At 38.1% G+C, this 16,736-nt stretch overlaps 1 protein-coding gene across 3 annotated transcripts in view; it reads left to right on the top strand.

The window, feature by feature from the left end:
• Window positions 1-16,736, top strand: part of igsf21a (immunoglobin superfamily, member 21a) — a 186,248-nt gene that overhangs the window by 153,081 nt on the left and 16,431 nt on the right. For all 3 annotated transcript variants that reach the window (XM_082532144.1, XM_082532142.1, XM_082532143.1), the window contains 2 exons: window positions 3,126-3,241; window positions 15,268-15,748. In XM_082532144.1, coding sequence (XP_082388270.1) covers window positions 3,126-3,241; window positions 15,268-15,748 — 597 coding nt within the window. The remainder of the gene's footprint in view (window positions 1-3,125; window positions 3,242-15,267; window positions 15,749-16,736) is intronic.

The raw sequence follows: 16,736 nt of genomic DNA, 5'->3' as shown, positions 1-16,736 counted from the left end.
AAGGTGTCTCACCTCTCGTGGTTTTGTCATCCTAAAACAGTAATTGCAAGTTTTCAAAAAGTTTTAATTTTAAGTAACGATTGAAGAAATAAAATGAGCCCCTGAGATTGGAGAAAATACACCGGCAAAGAAAAGATGAAAAGATCATGAAAACCACTTTTATTTCCAGGACATCCTATACTTCTGTTTAGTCAAAGCTGCTACCATTCCACATAAAATGTCTGAGTGTCATGACACACCAGGCTGCATTAGGGCAATGGGCCCTAACTCATCACATATGGACGCTTGTAAATTGCCCCCTGGAGTCACATTTAAACACACTGGGTAAGCATTATTTTTTAGTGTTGTGGAAGTAGAAACAAAAGTAGTTTTTGTTGTCCAAATCTAATAAGCTAATAGAAATGAAAAGTACAAATCTCCTAATCAGGACATCTCCTGACCTCCTACCTGTCAAAGGTTTATTTTTCTCTAACACCACCACCCTATCCTCCAACTTTTTCGTTGCTTTTTTAAAGGTTGGCAGAAATGGGTGTATCGTGGCATCTGCTGTTGCCACAGCCAGTATGTTAAAGCACTGACAGGTATATAGAGGAGAAATATTTTATGCCCATACAATGTGTGTAGATTTCATAAAGAGGGTTTTGGAATTGTTATATATCTACTTCGGTTGTTTGAGTCTTTAAAGAAAACTCTGGAAGAATGTCACATTTTCATATTGATATTTCTTATTTTTTCTGCAAGTTTTTCCTCTTTTGACATTTTTCCCAAGAGGACGTATTGTTTAGCACACTTGACTGTGACATTTTTTTTGGGGGGGGAGTTTCAGTGCAAATATTTTTCTCTCCATGTTTTGTATGAGCGCTATCAGTCCCAAATATTGCGTTTGGCAGTAACCTTGTCAAGAGAGACATTTTAAATTATTTATATTAAAAATATGTGTATATTCTTTTCAAATAAGTGATATGAAGATCTCTGTAAGACAAAGAACTCCATCGCAGGGAAAAACAGAAAAGAAAAATCAGCTCAACCTTTAACAAGTGAGCAAAGAGACAACTTCTATTAAATGAGGTATGAAAGGCTTAGATGCAATCATTACATTCAGCCATCTTAATCCTGTTTAGGGTTGTTGTGTTTGAAAATACTGTGCACAGCACAGTACATCTTGGTATTAATCATATCAAATATTTCACCAAGGCTTAAGGCTCGTCTTAGGCTTTGACTTCTATTAGATGCCCTCACACCTACAGGGCAGAAAATAATAGAGTATCATGATAAATGTGAAGCACCTCTGAACCAGAGTGAGGAATCAATTTATTTCTGCATTTTTAAGGTTGTACTAGTAATTTTTGTAACTAAAGAAGGCATCTTTTTTTCTAGTGCTTTAGATAACTTTCAGGGGATTATCTGTGTTTATTAGACAAATGGAGACATCCAATTTAACAGTAATTATTTTTATTGTAATTAGATTAGTTTTCATGAGATTAACTTATTACATGTGTTTGTGCTAAAGCTCTCTACAGATTGCTGGAAAAACTCTCTTGATCTCTTTGTGTTCACAGATGTTCATATTGCAAAACTAATTCATATTTTAACTGCACAGCTCAGGAAAAAAGTACCAGGAGTGTCCAGAATACATTTACTGGACTCCACAAAACAGAATATAATTTTGTTTTATAGAATACAGCAATCAATATTGTAGCCCTATAAAGTTGAATTGCTTTCTTTTATTATCATCTTATTATATGGTGTGCATATTAGTGCAGCTTCACTGTACTATATGCCATTTACATACACTGCTGTGTCAAGTACTTGAGCTTGACTGGTCAGAAGCAGACACCTCTGACAGCTTATCATATGCCAGGTTGAGACAGGCTTGTCAGTAAGCTAATGGAGTGTTCTAAGGTTAATTTACAACCATATGAATTCCATCAATAAGCAATTAAGAGGTGTGGAAACACAGAGGCACCCGAGCCAGCAGCTAAATCCCCCACCAACTCCCACCTGCTTTTAATCAATTAATTGCTGTGGCATGTCTGTTTAAAACTGCTTGATAGATTTACACATAAAACTGGCACATGAAAAAGCCACTGATCTCTGCGTGACCTTTCTTTTTGCCTTATCGGCCTTATCTGTCTCAAAAAGATTCTTCTCTCCATTCACAGAGTTTTTGAGGCATTACAAAAATGTTTCTTATTCTGATAAGAGCTCAGGCCTGTTCATGTGTTACTAAAGCGTCCTGCTGCCAAATTTTGTTGAGCAGCTAACTTTTAAATATGTGTGCACAATGTTTCATGAAATCCCTCACAGAGATAAAAACACAATTACATGAAAGAAAAATAGAAAATGTTGTGAAAACTGTTTTTGATGCTCTGCATTCCTGATCAAAAGTCAGATAGTCCTTGTGTAGGTAGCCATGACTGTCACCAGGTATCTGTTAATATTTCATTTAAACCATCACACAGTGGTCTGTGAAGTATGTACGTTCATATTTAAGCTGCCATAAAAAGGACCAGAGCACTGCATGTTGAACAGCTGATTTTCTGGGGAACGTGTGAGATTTCCATTCATTACCCCCTTCCCCTCCCTGTGCTCCTCTAAAGTGCTGTGAAGTCTTGCTCACATGTTTTCCCTTTACACTACCATGACATACTTGCTGGAATCCCTAGAGAGATTCAGATAGAGGGTTAGTGATATGATATGTATGAGATTTTCTACCTTATCAGCCTTATCCGACTCGCATGAGCCCTGGGGAGTTTCGAACATATTGTCCCCGCCATTCAGTTTCCATTTAAAGCTGAGATTCTCACAGCAGGTTTTTGCTTTCTTTTGAAAATAGATATAGTAGATAGATAAAGTAGGTCTCTACATTTGTTTTAGTCAGTTTTAAATATCTGGACAGAATTGCAATTCTCTTTATCCGCTTTCCCTTTCTTGCTCTTACTTTGCTGTCAGTTTTGCCAGTAGGGTTTCCACCTACTTATATAACCCTAAGATGACATTTCATCACGAAATAACTCTTGCAATGCACAGAGAAAGTGAAAACTGATGTTTTGTAAGTGTTTATGAATTTCTCAGGTTGTGTGTTAGGATGCTGTTTCACACATCTTTTCCCTTGTCTTTCACAGCACCCCCAAACAACATATCAGTGGTGGCAGAAAACACTCCAGCCCCTTTCAGTCGATACCAAGCCCAGAATCTGACTCTTGTCTGCACTGCAAAGGGAGGGAAACCAGCCCCATCGGTGAGTTGCTGCTGAAGATGTACCATGCTGCCAGCTCGCTTGGGACTTGCCTTTACAGCACACAGATCCCTGTTGTTTATTATAGACAAACAGAAACTCTGTTGCATGTTTTTTTGTTTTTCAGTGCACAGACCAGTACTATTTATATATGCGTCCCACTGAAATTTGCTGTTATTTGCTAAATAATAATATCAGAGTTTAGAAGGCATCTTCCTGCAGTCATTTAAAATATGTGCTGCTATTACTTTCATTTCAGCTTCTTTTGGCTACTCAATTTAGGGGTCGCCACCGTGAATCATCTTCCTCCATGTAATACTGTCCCTTGCACCCTCTTCTGTCACACAAGCACTCTGCAGATCCTCTCTCAGAAACCTCCTCTGTGGTCTTCCAATTTTTTCTTCCTCCTGGCAGCTTCATTTTTTTTACTTCCTTTGTCCAGTATATCCACTCTATATCTCTCCCTCTGTTTAAATCATCTCAACATTGCCTCTCTAACTTTGTCTCTAAACTGCTCAACCTGAGCCGTTCTTCTGATGTACTCATTTCTAATCTTGTCCCTCCTGGTCACTCCCACTGAAAATCTTCAGCTCTGCCACCTGCAGCCTCCTGTCTTTTTGCTAGTGCCACATCTCCAAGCCATACATCATAGCAGGTCTCACTAATGTCTTGTGAAACTCTTGCTGCTGACCTTCGGTAACAAATCACACTCGTCTCCACCAATTCCGCCTTTCCTGCACTTTCTTCTTCACATCTTTTGTACGCTAACTATTTCTTGGTAAGGTTGACCCTAGGTATTTAAAATCCATTTTCACCACTTCTACTCATTGCATCTTCACCTTTCCACCTCTCCCCCGCTCATTCATACACGTGTATTCCTTCTTGCATCTACTGACTTTCATTCCTCTTTTCTCCAGTACATACCACAACCTCTCCAGACTCTCTTTCAGCTTCTCACTACTCTAAATAAAGCTTACAATGTTGTCTCTGAATATAATTGTTCATGGAGACGTCATCTGTCAGCCTGTCCATCTCCACTGCAAAGACAGGGCTTGGAGTTAGCCTCTGGTGTAATTCCACCCCCAACTTCAACCCATCTGTCAGTCCAACCCCACGCTGTCTCGCTGTCCTCACACTCGTCCTTTACCACCCTCATATACTTCTTTGCCGCTCCTGACTTCCTCATACACTTTCACCATTCCTCTCCTGGTACCCTATCATATGCTTTCTAGATCCACAGAAGGCAAACTGACCGGTGACTGAGTATCATAAATATGTTTGTTGTGCAATGTAGACAATAAAATGAGTAGATCAAATTTACACGGTTCATGTAATTGCATGTTATGGAGGTTATTTCATTCGCACATAATTATTATAATTAATGTCAAGGTTGTGGATCGTGGACCCAAATGCAGGACTTGAGAAACAGGAATTAAACTCAAAATTCCACTTTAATCCCATAAGCTCAATGGAATACAGACAGTCCGAAAGCATTTAATGAACAGAAACAGCAACCCGGTGACACACAGCAACAAGGACAAGAGGAGACAGTATATACACACACAAGATAACGAGGGGAGCTATAACAGGTGGGAACACAGACAACCTAATAAGACAGGAAGAAAAACTCCACACAAAACCCAGAGAACAACAATAGCCAAAATAAAATAGAAATAAGAGTAACAACAGACACGGGGGACAAGATTAACTTGACACAAATGACAAACAGGCAAATGAGAAAGATAAAAAGACAAATACAAAGACAAGGAAAAGGATGGGAACACAAAGTAAGTAAATTAACGTAAGTGTATCAGGAACTCAGGCTAAGACCTAAAGGCACGAATAACAAATCCAGAAAGAACTTATACAAAGAAGACATGTAAACACAAATAAATAACAGTGTGAATAGAAAGCTAAATTCGTATCCAAAGACGATCTTTAAATACAAAATACAAAACTAGAAAGAATCCATAGGCCAATTACTCAAAACCCTGCTTCTGCGACCACACAACCACAACAGTACACCCTTATCCACACACATTTAGAAACACAGATGCATACAGCTGTATGCATCTGTGTTAGTCACAGTCACATTTTTCTCAATGCTTTGAAGTGCAAAACAAGGTCTTACAATATCTGAAGTATATACTCAGATGTTTGGTGGCATATGAGCTTACGGACGCTGTTTGAGAGCAGTCACTTGCTGTTAGTTCCCACTGGGTCATTAATCATTGTCCATGGGTATATGGTAATGGACTCCAGACCCTCAGTGCACCTTTCTCCAGCAATTATGAGCTCAGTGAGAGGTGAATACAAGGTGAACATGATTTCCGTCTCTCAGGTACTTCCTGGTTGATAGTGTGATGTCTACTGTGGTTCTTGCCTGTTGTGATTTCACAGGGTGCCTAAAGCCATTAAAGCTAAGCACTGCTGGGTCCTTTTTTTCTGACGCACTGGTGAAAAAAAGGATAAGTCACATTGCTTTTAATTAGCTTTGTCAGTGATGGACCAATTGAATGATTTAGTCACTGAATTGAGATTAAACCAACAAAAAAAAGCAATGTGATTTTTCATTTCACTATCGATCACTATTAGGGATGTGTGATATGACGAAATATAATGGAAAAAGATATTAAAACAACTGTCGTTTCATATTATATCATTTATTTCATGCTGTCGCAAAACACACTGTTTACTACAATATTTTTTCATTGCTTTAGATGACATTTTGCAATAGTCATCACACCAATACAGAAGGACCAGCCAGAACAAATCGAGGAGCTCATTTCTAAAGTAGGGGTTACCTCTGTAGCATGGAATTTATTAGTTAATGAAAAGTCTGACACAGAGCAGAAAAATGTACTGTGCAAACTGGTCCCCACCACAGACACCGACACAACAAACCTCGTCTACCACCTAATGAAGAATCATGTGAAAGAGTATTGTGAGGGTTTACGAATGTGAAGCAAGAAAGAGCCATCAGGGGCTCGAAATAAAGCTCGGATTCAAATGTTAGAACAGGCTCCTCCCTGCAGCACGCCATATAATAAAAACTCATGAAGGTAATAGCTGCCATTACAACTTATATCTATAAATATAGGGTTTTGTGCACTGGCAAAAACACTTGACTCCAGGTACACAATGCCCAGCCAAAAACACTTCATGTAAGTTCCCCCGTTTATATTGTAATTGTCGATCCAATGTATTAGAGGAAACCTGCTACTTAGTATACTACGCTGCAATAAAGGATATGTGCATGAAACAGTGCACCTTATCTTAGACTGGATCAAAAAAATTGGGGGAAAAGCAAGCAGCATTGTTCCTAATTAATATTTTGACGTTTAGAAAGAATGATTGCTGGCATGTCTACAAAAAATAACATTAATGGACAAAATCATAGGTTTACATAAAAGTAACAAGCTATTTGGTTGAACTTGATTTAGACATGAAAGACCGTAAACACAGAAACCTTTCCAACTGACTATTGATGACCACTATACCTTCCACACTAACATATCATAAAGCAGCGGTCCCCAACCTTTTTTGCGCCACGGACCGGTTTATGCCCGACAATATTTTCACGGACCGGCCTTTGAGGTGTCGCGGACAAATACAACAAAATAAAACTAGTACCGGTACTGAAAAAAAGAAGATTTATTCATAACACACGTGAAAAGACCCAGGAAAACCGAGTTAACGATCAAAACGATAACAAAATAACGCTGAAAACCGATAAAAACCCTGAAAACCATACATTTCACACCTGAGCCTCAACTCACCGAGGCCCGGGGGTTGGGGACCGCTGTCATGGAGCTCCTACATTAATCATATGGGGAAACCTGAATCCAATGGCATCCAAAAGATGACATAATTTTGTTTTCAAAGCACCTTTTTTAAGCAATTCCATTTTACCACTGAGGACCTTTGCCACAACAAACCCTGAAAAAAATTGTATTAGATTTTATTAGTCCTGCACACCCACACAGGCGTTCTTACTCATTCTGTTTGAAGCTGAGTAGAGCTACAGTTTGCTGGCAGTTTGTTAAAGTCACCATACAGGTTGGTTTTTTTTTCCCCTTAAAAACACAAAGATTTAACTTGTTCCACAAATGTGTGAAACAGGGGATTTTACTTTAGTCCGGCACAGTTTGTTCAAACTCACAGTCCAGAGAAGGGGTTTAATTAGCCCATCTAAGTGAAAACACCTGGATGTGAGTACTTTAGAGTGAAGGGCCTTTTATGTTCCTAGCGCTCTCATGGGGTGGAATATAAGGCATTCATGAGGTGTCAGAATAACCAGAAAAATGCATTACCACTAAAAGTCTATGAGCTGTGCAACCCTTGGGTAGCAGATTGCAGAGTTGTTGATATGATCATAAATGAGCAAAGGATGTAAATGTTTTGTTAATATAAAATAAGTTTCAATAAATCATGCACATTTAAATATCATAAAAGTGACTTGACTAAGTTACAAAAAGTATTTCAATTATTTATTAGCAGTAAGCCCCATAGCAAGCCAGGTAAGTGTCTTTAAATTAAAGCTTAACAGCACAGGAGGCACAGGGTCCAAAAGCTTCCACACTCAGAATATCAAACCATCCAAAGAAGGTTAATTCATTTAAAATGAGATTTGTTTGCTCCAAATAGAAAAGCATAGGAATAAATATACCAAATATATTGTACAGACAGTAGTTTCAGTATTGCGAATTAGCTCTGCACCATATATGCGAATATTGTGTTTGGACTAGAGTGATGTAAGATATAAGGCCACGTCTGCTGATTCAAGGAACACGAGAAGGAAAACACTTTCAATTTGGACGGAAACATTGCCTCAGAGGAGAACTGATCATGACCTGTCTAACTTGCTGTGTACTCGTATAATAAACCAAAAACCTTGCCAATGTTCTCTGACAGGTTTTAAGAATAGACTTTCACACTCTAGTCTCACTGAGCCCTTTGAAATTTATATTTAATCCAATTCTAAGTCTTAACTGTGGTGCTTTTAATGGGTAAAAAGAAAAAAGGAAGAACTATTTTTTGTTTATTCAATGTCATTTGATAGCTAAGGCTGTAGCACATGCTTAGTTCTGTCATGTATTATTTTAATATTTGACACTTAAAATGTACCAAATGACATGACAAAACTTAGTAAGAAGTACCTGTTTTGAAATCAAACTATACTTATAGCTGGTAGATATAAGGTTTGAAAAAGGAAATTTACACTGGAGAAATAGCATTTTGTTGTGGTGTTGTTTTTTAACTCATATGTTGCATACACATAAGGAGAAATATGACATTTAAATAGTGTCCATTTGTTCTATTTATGCTATTGTCTACGGTCATGCTGCATAATAAAACCTCATTATTAGGTTTGTAAGTATTTGCTTGAGTGTTTCTGCTTTGGCCCAGTTATGTGGCTGCAACTTCAAACAGCTCCATTTGCTTTTTGATGAAACTCATTTAGTCTTTGTCGGTGCTACTGCCCGGGGCTTGTTGCAAAATGAGCTGTTGTCAGCTCTATTTTCAATGTCATATCATAGCAAGCCTGGTCTCAATAGGGACTCACAACTTACAAAGAAACCAACTGAATTGATTGAGCCAGCAATTAGTAACAGCTAGTAAATATGATCATTCATTGGCATTTTGTACTCTAAAGTATGGTGGTCTGTAACAATGTTTTCCACTTAGTCTTTGAAGGGAAAAAATGTTATTAATACTTTAGTCTTGGAGAATGGGCCGAATAAGATATATTCACATAGACTTGAAATAAAACAAATTTTGTATTGACTGGCTTTTCAGGCTACAACATACACTTGTATTTTGTGTCTTCAACCCAGTCTTTGTCAAAACTGAGATAACATAATATCCTTGGTGAACACTGAAAGTACAAAGATGCTAAAAATACCAAATTTTAACAGCTGTCGTTCCACATTTGCTTATTTGCTTGCAGTTGTTATAGAGCTAAGTGTTCCACTGGCATTCATACACAATGAATGTACAGGGAGTTTTTAGACTTGAAACAGCTTCCTTTAGCAGCAGAGGCCAACACAGTGAAACTGCTGTAAGTGAACCTTAGCAATGAAGTTGAGGGGCATAGAACTAAAACAATGATCTCAGCTCCATAAAGCTGAGCAGAACTGCAAACATAGGTTATGATTCTCTGTAAGTGCATCAGCATGAGCGAAAAGCATTTCACAGTTTCACATTATTTTTACATTCATTGCCGCTGATACACTGTAATCATAAATGCATAACCTCATTTTAATGATAAGGTTATTTTAATGTGAATTCACTCCAATTTTTATGTTCTCAGGTATCAAAACTTTTTTTATGCTGCCAATAATCACATACAGTTCCTCTTATGTCTAAGCAATACTTAGAGTTACTATCAGAGTGAAGACAAAAATGAGAGCTGCTAATTATGCTGCAAAGCAGCTACTGTAGACTTCAATAGCAAACAGTAGAGTTTACTAGCTTATTTTAGCCATCGTATTTTCAAATTGTTTCATTTTATTTTGGTAGTTGCATTTTTGAATGGGAGAAAATAAACAACTGATTAAAAAATAATGAACCAACATCAAAAGGAAAGAGAGTAGAATAGCAGGTAAGAGGAAAGATCAGCATATAGTGAAAGATTCAATAATGCATTACATTTCCTTCTAAACCTAAACTTCCAAAAACAGTAAGTGTGCCTATATCTTTACTACCATAACTAAAGATATGTCTAACACCACACAGCTGAAAACCTCAACTGTGTGCTTGCAGTGAATGACCATGATTGGCTTACATGTTTCCTGGTTTGGCTTTTATAAAGCATATGATTAGCTCTTTCTGTGGCAGGATAACCTCCTTCCTTGAAAGTTTCTCTGACATACTTCTGTTCAGTATTCTTTGAATCCCAATTCATTACATTACCATATCTCTGTTTTACCCTACAATACAGAGTATGCACACATGTAATTATGCCTTTCCGCTGTTCAGCGCCAACCACAGGTACAAGCACCATATGTCAGCTCAGCGTGGACTTCTTATCGCTGTGTAGAAGAACCTCATGAGCTATAATAGACCATTCAATACAAAAAGTCTTTTGTCCTAAACAGGCATGGCTTTGTATTTGCTTTGATAAATTGTTTGGCTCTCTTAAAGAAAAGAAAAAGTCCCTGTTGCTATGCAACATCCTTTTACATCCTTTCAGCATCCAGCATAATGTCTGATACATGATTCTGGCTTAGCATAGAAATTTGAAAGTGCTGAACTTCATCCAATATACTGTTGCAAGTCTTGTTATACTAGGCAGTTTCATAAGGCTCCTACTGTTCCTTCATCTGGCTGACTATGTTCCCTTTTATTGGTTCTTTAATTGTCAAATTAGAACTGAGAAAATATGCAAATGTGGTCAACCAGTAATGTTAAACTTGTTTTTTCTTTTCTGTAAAAAGTAGACTATGCTAGTTTAAGTGTTTAGGTGATAGAAGCAGTTTACTTGCATGGCTGTATTAGAATATATATTACCCTATCAGACCTATCAGCAATGCTAGGCAAGTGCGCTACAATGTGTAGTGTATGTTCTGTACTTTACATTTATAAACTAGGTCCACCATATTTTCATATATTGCACACATTTTACTCCTTGAAGTATCTCCAGTGTCTGGAAGTTCATCCTTTTTAAAAACCTGTTTCTTCTCACCACTTTCTGGAGACACCCAACACAACAAATTCCCTACTGCAGCTTTGAGAGGGCTGAATATAATGGACGCATGAGTTAAAAGTGTCACCCATTATGTTTCAAGATCTGTCTGCATCTGAAGCGCTGAGGCAAGCTGGTGGCATATCAATAATAGCTTCCCAGTGCCACTATTAGAACATCCTCAGAGCACAAGCAAGCACTGATTGAAAAGAAGAAAGATAATGACAGTTAATAAGAAGGAAAGCTGATTAAGCCATGGCCAGGATCTCTCTCGTTGCCTCTGTGCTCTTTCTCTCCTTGTTTCTCTTGCTTCTGCTCTCCCGTTGAATCATTCTGTCACTATGAAAATTACTGGCTTGTCCTTTTGACACTGCCATGATTAATTGCAGCAACATGAAGGTGTATATGGACCAATGCATTATTGTTACATTTTTGAAAAGGTTTTGAATTCATGATGTTGGTGAGGTGGGGGCATTTTGGCAGTGAACAGAGTGCAGGTGCTCTCATCATAGTCTATTCACAAGGGAATGCAAAACCCTTCTTATGCCACTCATTACTGCCTTGGCATTGTATATGGGCTTAGAATTGCATATCTCTTTTTTTCTGGGTTAATTCATTTTAGAATGAAGTAAGTGGTTTGTGTCTGGTTTCATTGTTTGCACATATTGAACTATGAAGTATTTTGGGATTTATAACAGAGCCATGATTGATAATCACTTTATTCCGTGCAATAGCACTGTAAGAGAATAATAGAGCCGCAATGCCAAAGGCCCTCAAAAATCCTCTTTTACATGAGAGTGAACATTCCAGTCCAGGTCCTGGGGCAGCAAAATGCAAAATGTATGGCATAAGCCACTGTCATGACTACAGACTATATAATGCACCTAATCTCCTACATGATACTACAGATGTACTTTTTATCTTTTCCCACAACATGTTTGGAAATCAACCCATCATAAAAGATCAGAATTGATCAATAAGAAAAACAAGTGCATTCATCAGAACGCATAATATCCAAAAAGGTGATTCTTCTAAAGTCATATCCGACAAACGTGCCCATGTCACTTTGTGAAGCATTATCATCTTTTGGAGGCATGCATCACAATGAGAGACATCCTCAGTGTTATTTTGGCTGCTTTATAATCACATGTAGAAAATTAATCAGTGTTTGCTCTCTCATTTGTACAGAATGAAAGAAGTGATGTGCTTTCCATTATCTCTGCCTGTCAAACAAGGAAATGTGGGAAATGGGATTTTTAGCAAATTAGTAGGTAGCTTAAAGAAAAACAGACCAAGACAGCAGCGATGGCAGATGTGTCCTTAATTGTGCATAGATTTTTAGGATGAATTAGTTGGTTCAAATTAATATTTACAAGGACACAGGGTCCTGTTAACTTATTTTGTTGCAGCACGAATCATGCAATCATTTCAGAGAACAGTTTACAAGATGTTAAATATTGGCTTTGGAAAACTTTATTCCACTATTACAGATTATTTTAATCCTAAATCCAATTTGTTCAGCATATGATGTCTTACAAGTTAGCATTCTGAGCTTGAAATATTCAATAACGTCTCACAAATATTGGTATAAGACAGAATGTTTTTAAAGCTTACGCATTCTACTAATTTGGCTCAGCAAATCAGGCACAAGTAATGCAGAAGTAGTATCAAGTGGAAAATGTCTCAAAATTGATGATGGTAATACTGTTTAACACTGAGAAAAATTATTGTCACAATAAATATGACTAGTCTGTAATCATTTAGACAGCACAACAAATAATCTAAAAAGACTTGTGTCACTCAACTCCTCTTCGAAGACTTTCATATCGAATATGTCTATTTATATCGCTGTCTAAAGTGTTTCCATATCCATGTCCCACTGTACATACGATCTGTTAATGGGAGAGGAAAGGAGCAGAACTGCAGAATAATGAAACAGAAATAGAACTTTAGTTTCTCCCTGCAGCTACATTTGTGTCATTCATTTTATTCATGTCTTTGATAAAACATCCATTTATTCCTTTTCTTTTAACTAAACCAGACAGGTGACAAAAAACTTATTCTTGATATTTTGCTGGAAGTAACACCTCAATAATGTATTATTTCCAACATGTTGAGAGCTGACGTAACACAGGGCTCAGTGCACCCTGTTAAGTCATTCAGACATTTAATCAATATTTCTTTTATGGCTATAAATGAACTTGTCTGTTAATGTTTACGGAAACAAATCAGTTATCTAGGCTTACTGAATTAATTCCCTATTATACCAATCTATAGCCAACACAGGTGTTATTGTGTACCCACACCATTTTGTCCAACAAAAGCTCGAGAACAGGTGCATAGATCTTTCTAATCCGCACTGCTCTCCCTCCACCTGCTGTGATAATTAATGAGGTGCTGCAGTACACATTGACAAAAGCTTCTTCTCTACGCAAGTTGTTGAGTAGCTGTAGGAATTAGCAGCAGATGCAATAGGGTCATTGTGGATAAGGTTGATGTTTTCACTTCCCATTGTGCTATTGAATTTTAAGCTGTCACATGAGGTAGACTGGTAGAAAAATTTGGTGGAGGAAAAAGTGCCAATCACTACAACAACCGAAAGTAAGCAAACTTTGGAGAGAAAATTTGTTGTATCTCTGTACTGTAGGTGTTGTGCAGGTTTGAGCAACATCTGCTGTGCATTAGAAAGTTTTATGAGTAAGCTATAAATACCACAAAAATCCCCTGCAGCACAACACAGCTCATAATGATATTGTGTGTCCAGTAGCAGCAGGGCCCACGGAGGCAGCCTTGTCAATAATATTCATATTACAATTAACATTGATGTAACAGTGAATGTGACTCAAAAGGGTAAAGCTGTCCACTAAGTGTAAATATTTCAATATGACATTTGAAATGCTTTACTTTTGTACTAATTACTATAGTGTTAGGAAGCACTTTCTGTTGCATTTTGATAATAATGTCATATTAAAAAGGAAACAAGAAGGTAATAAGATGGAAGTAACAAATTATTGCCAAAAATCCAAGTAATTGTCTTGTATCAACAGTGGTGCTGAGTAGTATTACATTAAAGTTTATTTAATAACAACAGGTAATAATAACAGGTCAGAAACTGGTGGTAATTAGGTGGAAATAAAATATGCCTATAAGACTAATGTGTGGTAATAACATGACCCAGGACTGCAAATTGCAACACTATTTCTTTTTAATTACATATTAGTAACCTATTAAAGCAATCTTCAAGAAGTGTGATGATTACCTGGAAACATTTGTGGTAGTTTCACATTGGGATATACTGGTAATTTAGAACTGACCTTTACCCCGATGTTGATGATGTTCTTGTTGTTGTTGGGGATGGAAAACATCCAGTGCTGTGCTGTCACTTTAAATGTAAATCGTTCTTTTTGCTGGAAGAGTCATAAAATGTAAAGTTCCCTATTGCAAATATAATAAAAATTTACATACTAAGCAATGAACTGTAGAACTACAAATAATACTTTGAAAAAACTAAATTCAAATGACCAAAGGTTCCCCAAAGAGCTGCGGATTAAAATTTCTGTTCATTAACAGCACAAAAAATACCACAGGCTGTAACTACACAACCTTGTTTCAATGCTAATATCTGGAGGTTATGTGCAGAAATGGGAGTATGAATTCTCTATTGAGAGATAAGGCAGCTGGAGAAATTATGTGATGCATGAAATGCTAAGGAAACACTTGTAATATTCAGGGAAATCCCTGACTGCAGCACTAGCTACTGCAGAATGAAATAGGGAATGAGACAATTCTCAAATTAAAACGCCATTATTCTATATGTTTAACAATTAAGAAAGGAAAGAAATAAGAATGTGAGTGGTGCTGTTATGATGATAAAACACAGAGAACAAAAACTGAATATTTTCACATTCTATACTGAGTGTAATGGCTCTGTGGCAAAACAAAATTTACTGTGTGGGCTCTCTGTTCTTAATCTTTCCTGCCGATCTATTAATCCCACTGTATGCTGCCGTCCCAGCCAACAGCCAACAGACAGCGTAAGCAATAGGCTGTAACCATTCAGCTGCATTAAGCAGGTGAAACGACAGATATTGCGCTCAGTAGTTGTTGGCACCAAAATAGAACTAAAATGAGAATCAGTGTTGAAATTAATATGTCAATATTGTGTTTACCGCGCAGCTTGTGATACCTCCTGACCACATATTCTATTAGGGCAAAATTGAAGTCATGCATTTGTGTGTACTCTTCTGGTAAAGATAAAGTATCTAGTTAAATATGTCATTTTTTTTTCTTTTTTCCTCTCAACTCCATCTGTTTTTCTCTTTCAACGCCTCTCTGCCTAAAGGTATACTTTAAACGAGATGGTGAGCTGATAGAGGTGATCTCCTACACTCTACCGTCTGCCAACGACCAGGGGAGCAGCTCAGCAGGGGTGAGAGGAGCCAGGCCACTGATCAGCAGGGACCTTGATGACACTAAGTTACAGCGGTCCCTCTCCCTCTTGGATCCCGAAGGACGATCGCCCCGCTTGTACACAGAGAGCCCCCAACGTGTCCACACTCATGGACAACAGGCCTACGAACCCAGCCCTGCAACAGAGGTCATTCCAGAGACAGTAGTGAGCCGGGAGTTCCCCCGCTGGGTGCACAGCACAGACCCACTCTACTACTTTAGCCACACTCACATCCCCCAGAGTGATGGCTCTGTGGTGGTGCAGGCCCGACTTACTTGGACCCTCAACCCCCAGTTAGATAATGATGCCCTGTTCAGCTGCGAAGTGAAGCATCCAGCACTGTCCATGCCTATGCAGACAGAGGTCACTCTAGGTGAGTAGGATGCTGTCCAACTCATTGCTTTTGCATGCTGTACTCATTCCCACACAGACCTTTTGCTCATCTGTCCGCTTTTCCACTTCCCAGCCACCCAAAAAACCGCAAGACATACACTCGTTTCTCATTTCTTTTTTCTTTTAATCTCCTGCTGTCTCCTCGTATCCCGTTGCCGCACTTGGAGACCGACTGGGCCTCCTTATGTCTTCGTTGCAAATGTACTCAGAACAACACTGATTTTCATTTGATGCTGCTTAATTGTGTTACAGCTGAGCAGATTGCAAGTTTAACACTGAATGCAAAACTCACAGTGAATGACAGAGCAATTCATCGAGCTGTCTGTTGCTAGATTGAGTTAACTCAGGAGCGTTATTGAAAAAGTCAGCCTGAATTAGAGAAGTCAGATGAGAATTTAGACACACTGACCAACGTTTTATTATAGGAAAGGCACTCACAGAGATGCTCCACTTCTTCGAACCTCAGTGAAAACCTCCTTTAAGCTCTTCAGTAATATGCTTTAGTGTGTCAGAGACATAGTGTCTTAATTTTGCCGTTTCATCAGAAGGAGAAAAACGCAGTGGCATTAGGATTATTATTGTTTGTTCATCTGCAAACGATCAAAGGAGATGGAATAGCTACACAAATACTGATTTCAGAGAACAGGAGTCACACTTTATGGGAAAACTTAGCATTAAGTTTTAATAGCATCTGATCGAAGAGAGAGACACACATACTCTGACTTTAAAAATTTTGTTTTTGGGGGTTTTTTTTATTCCAAAAACAAAGATGGCATCCAGCATATCCAATTAACACTTCAAAGGCAGTACGTTGGCATCACAGTCCTGGATAGAAGCCAGCAGTCGTAACATGATAAACAGAGACAATATCTTCCATGAAAAGTTAGCAGTGTTTGAAAGCAAAAGAGGCTCTGAATGAGGAGGCTGTGGCTGGCTTACCATTGCAGTGTCACATCCTCGCCTTTCAT

The sequence above is a fragment of the Aulonocara stuartgranti genome (assembly GCF_965226115.1).
Source record: "Aulonocara stuartgranti genome assembly, chromosome: 5".
NCBI lineage: Eukaryota > Metazoa > Chordata > Actinopteri > Cichliformes > Cichlidae > Aulonocara > Aulonocara stuartgranti.
This window is presented reverse-complemented; position numbering and strand designations above follow the sequence as displayed.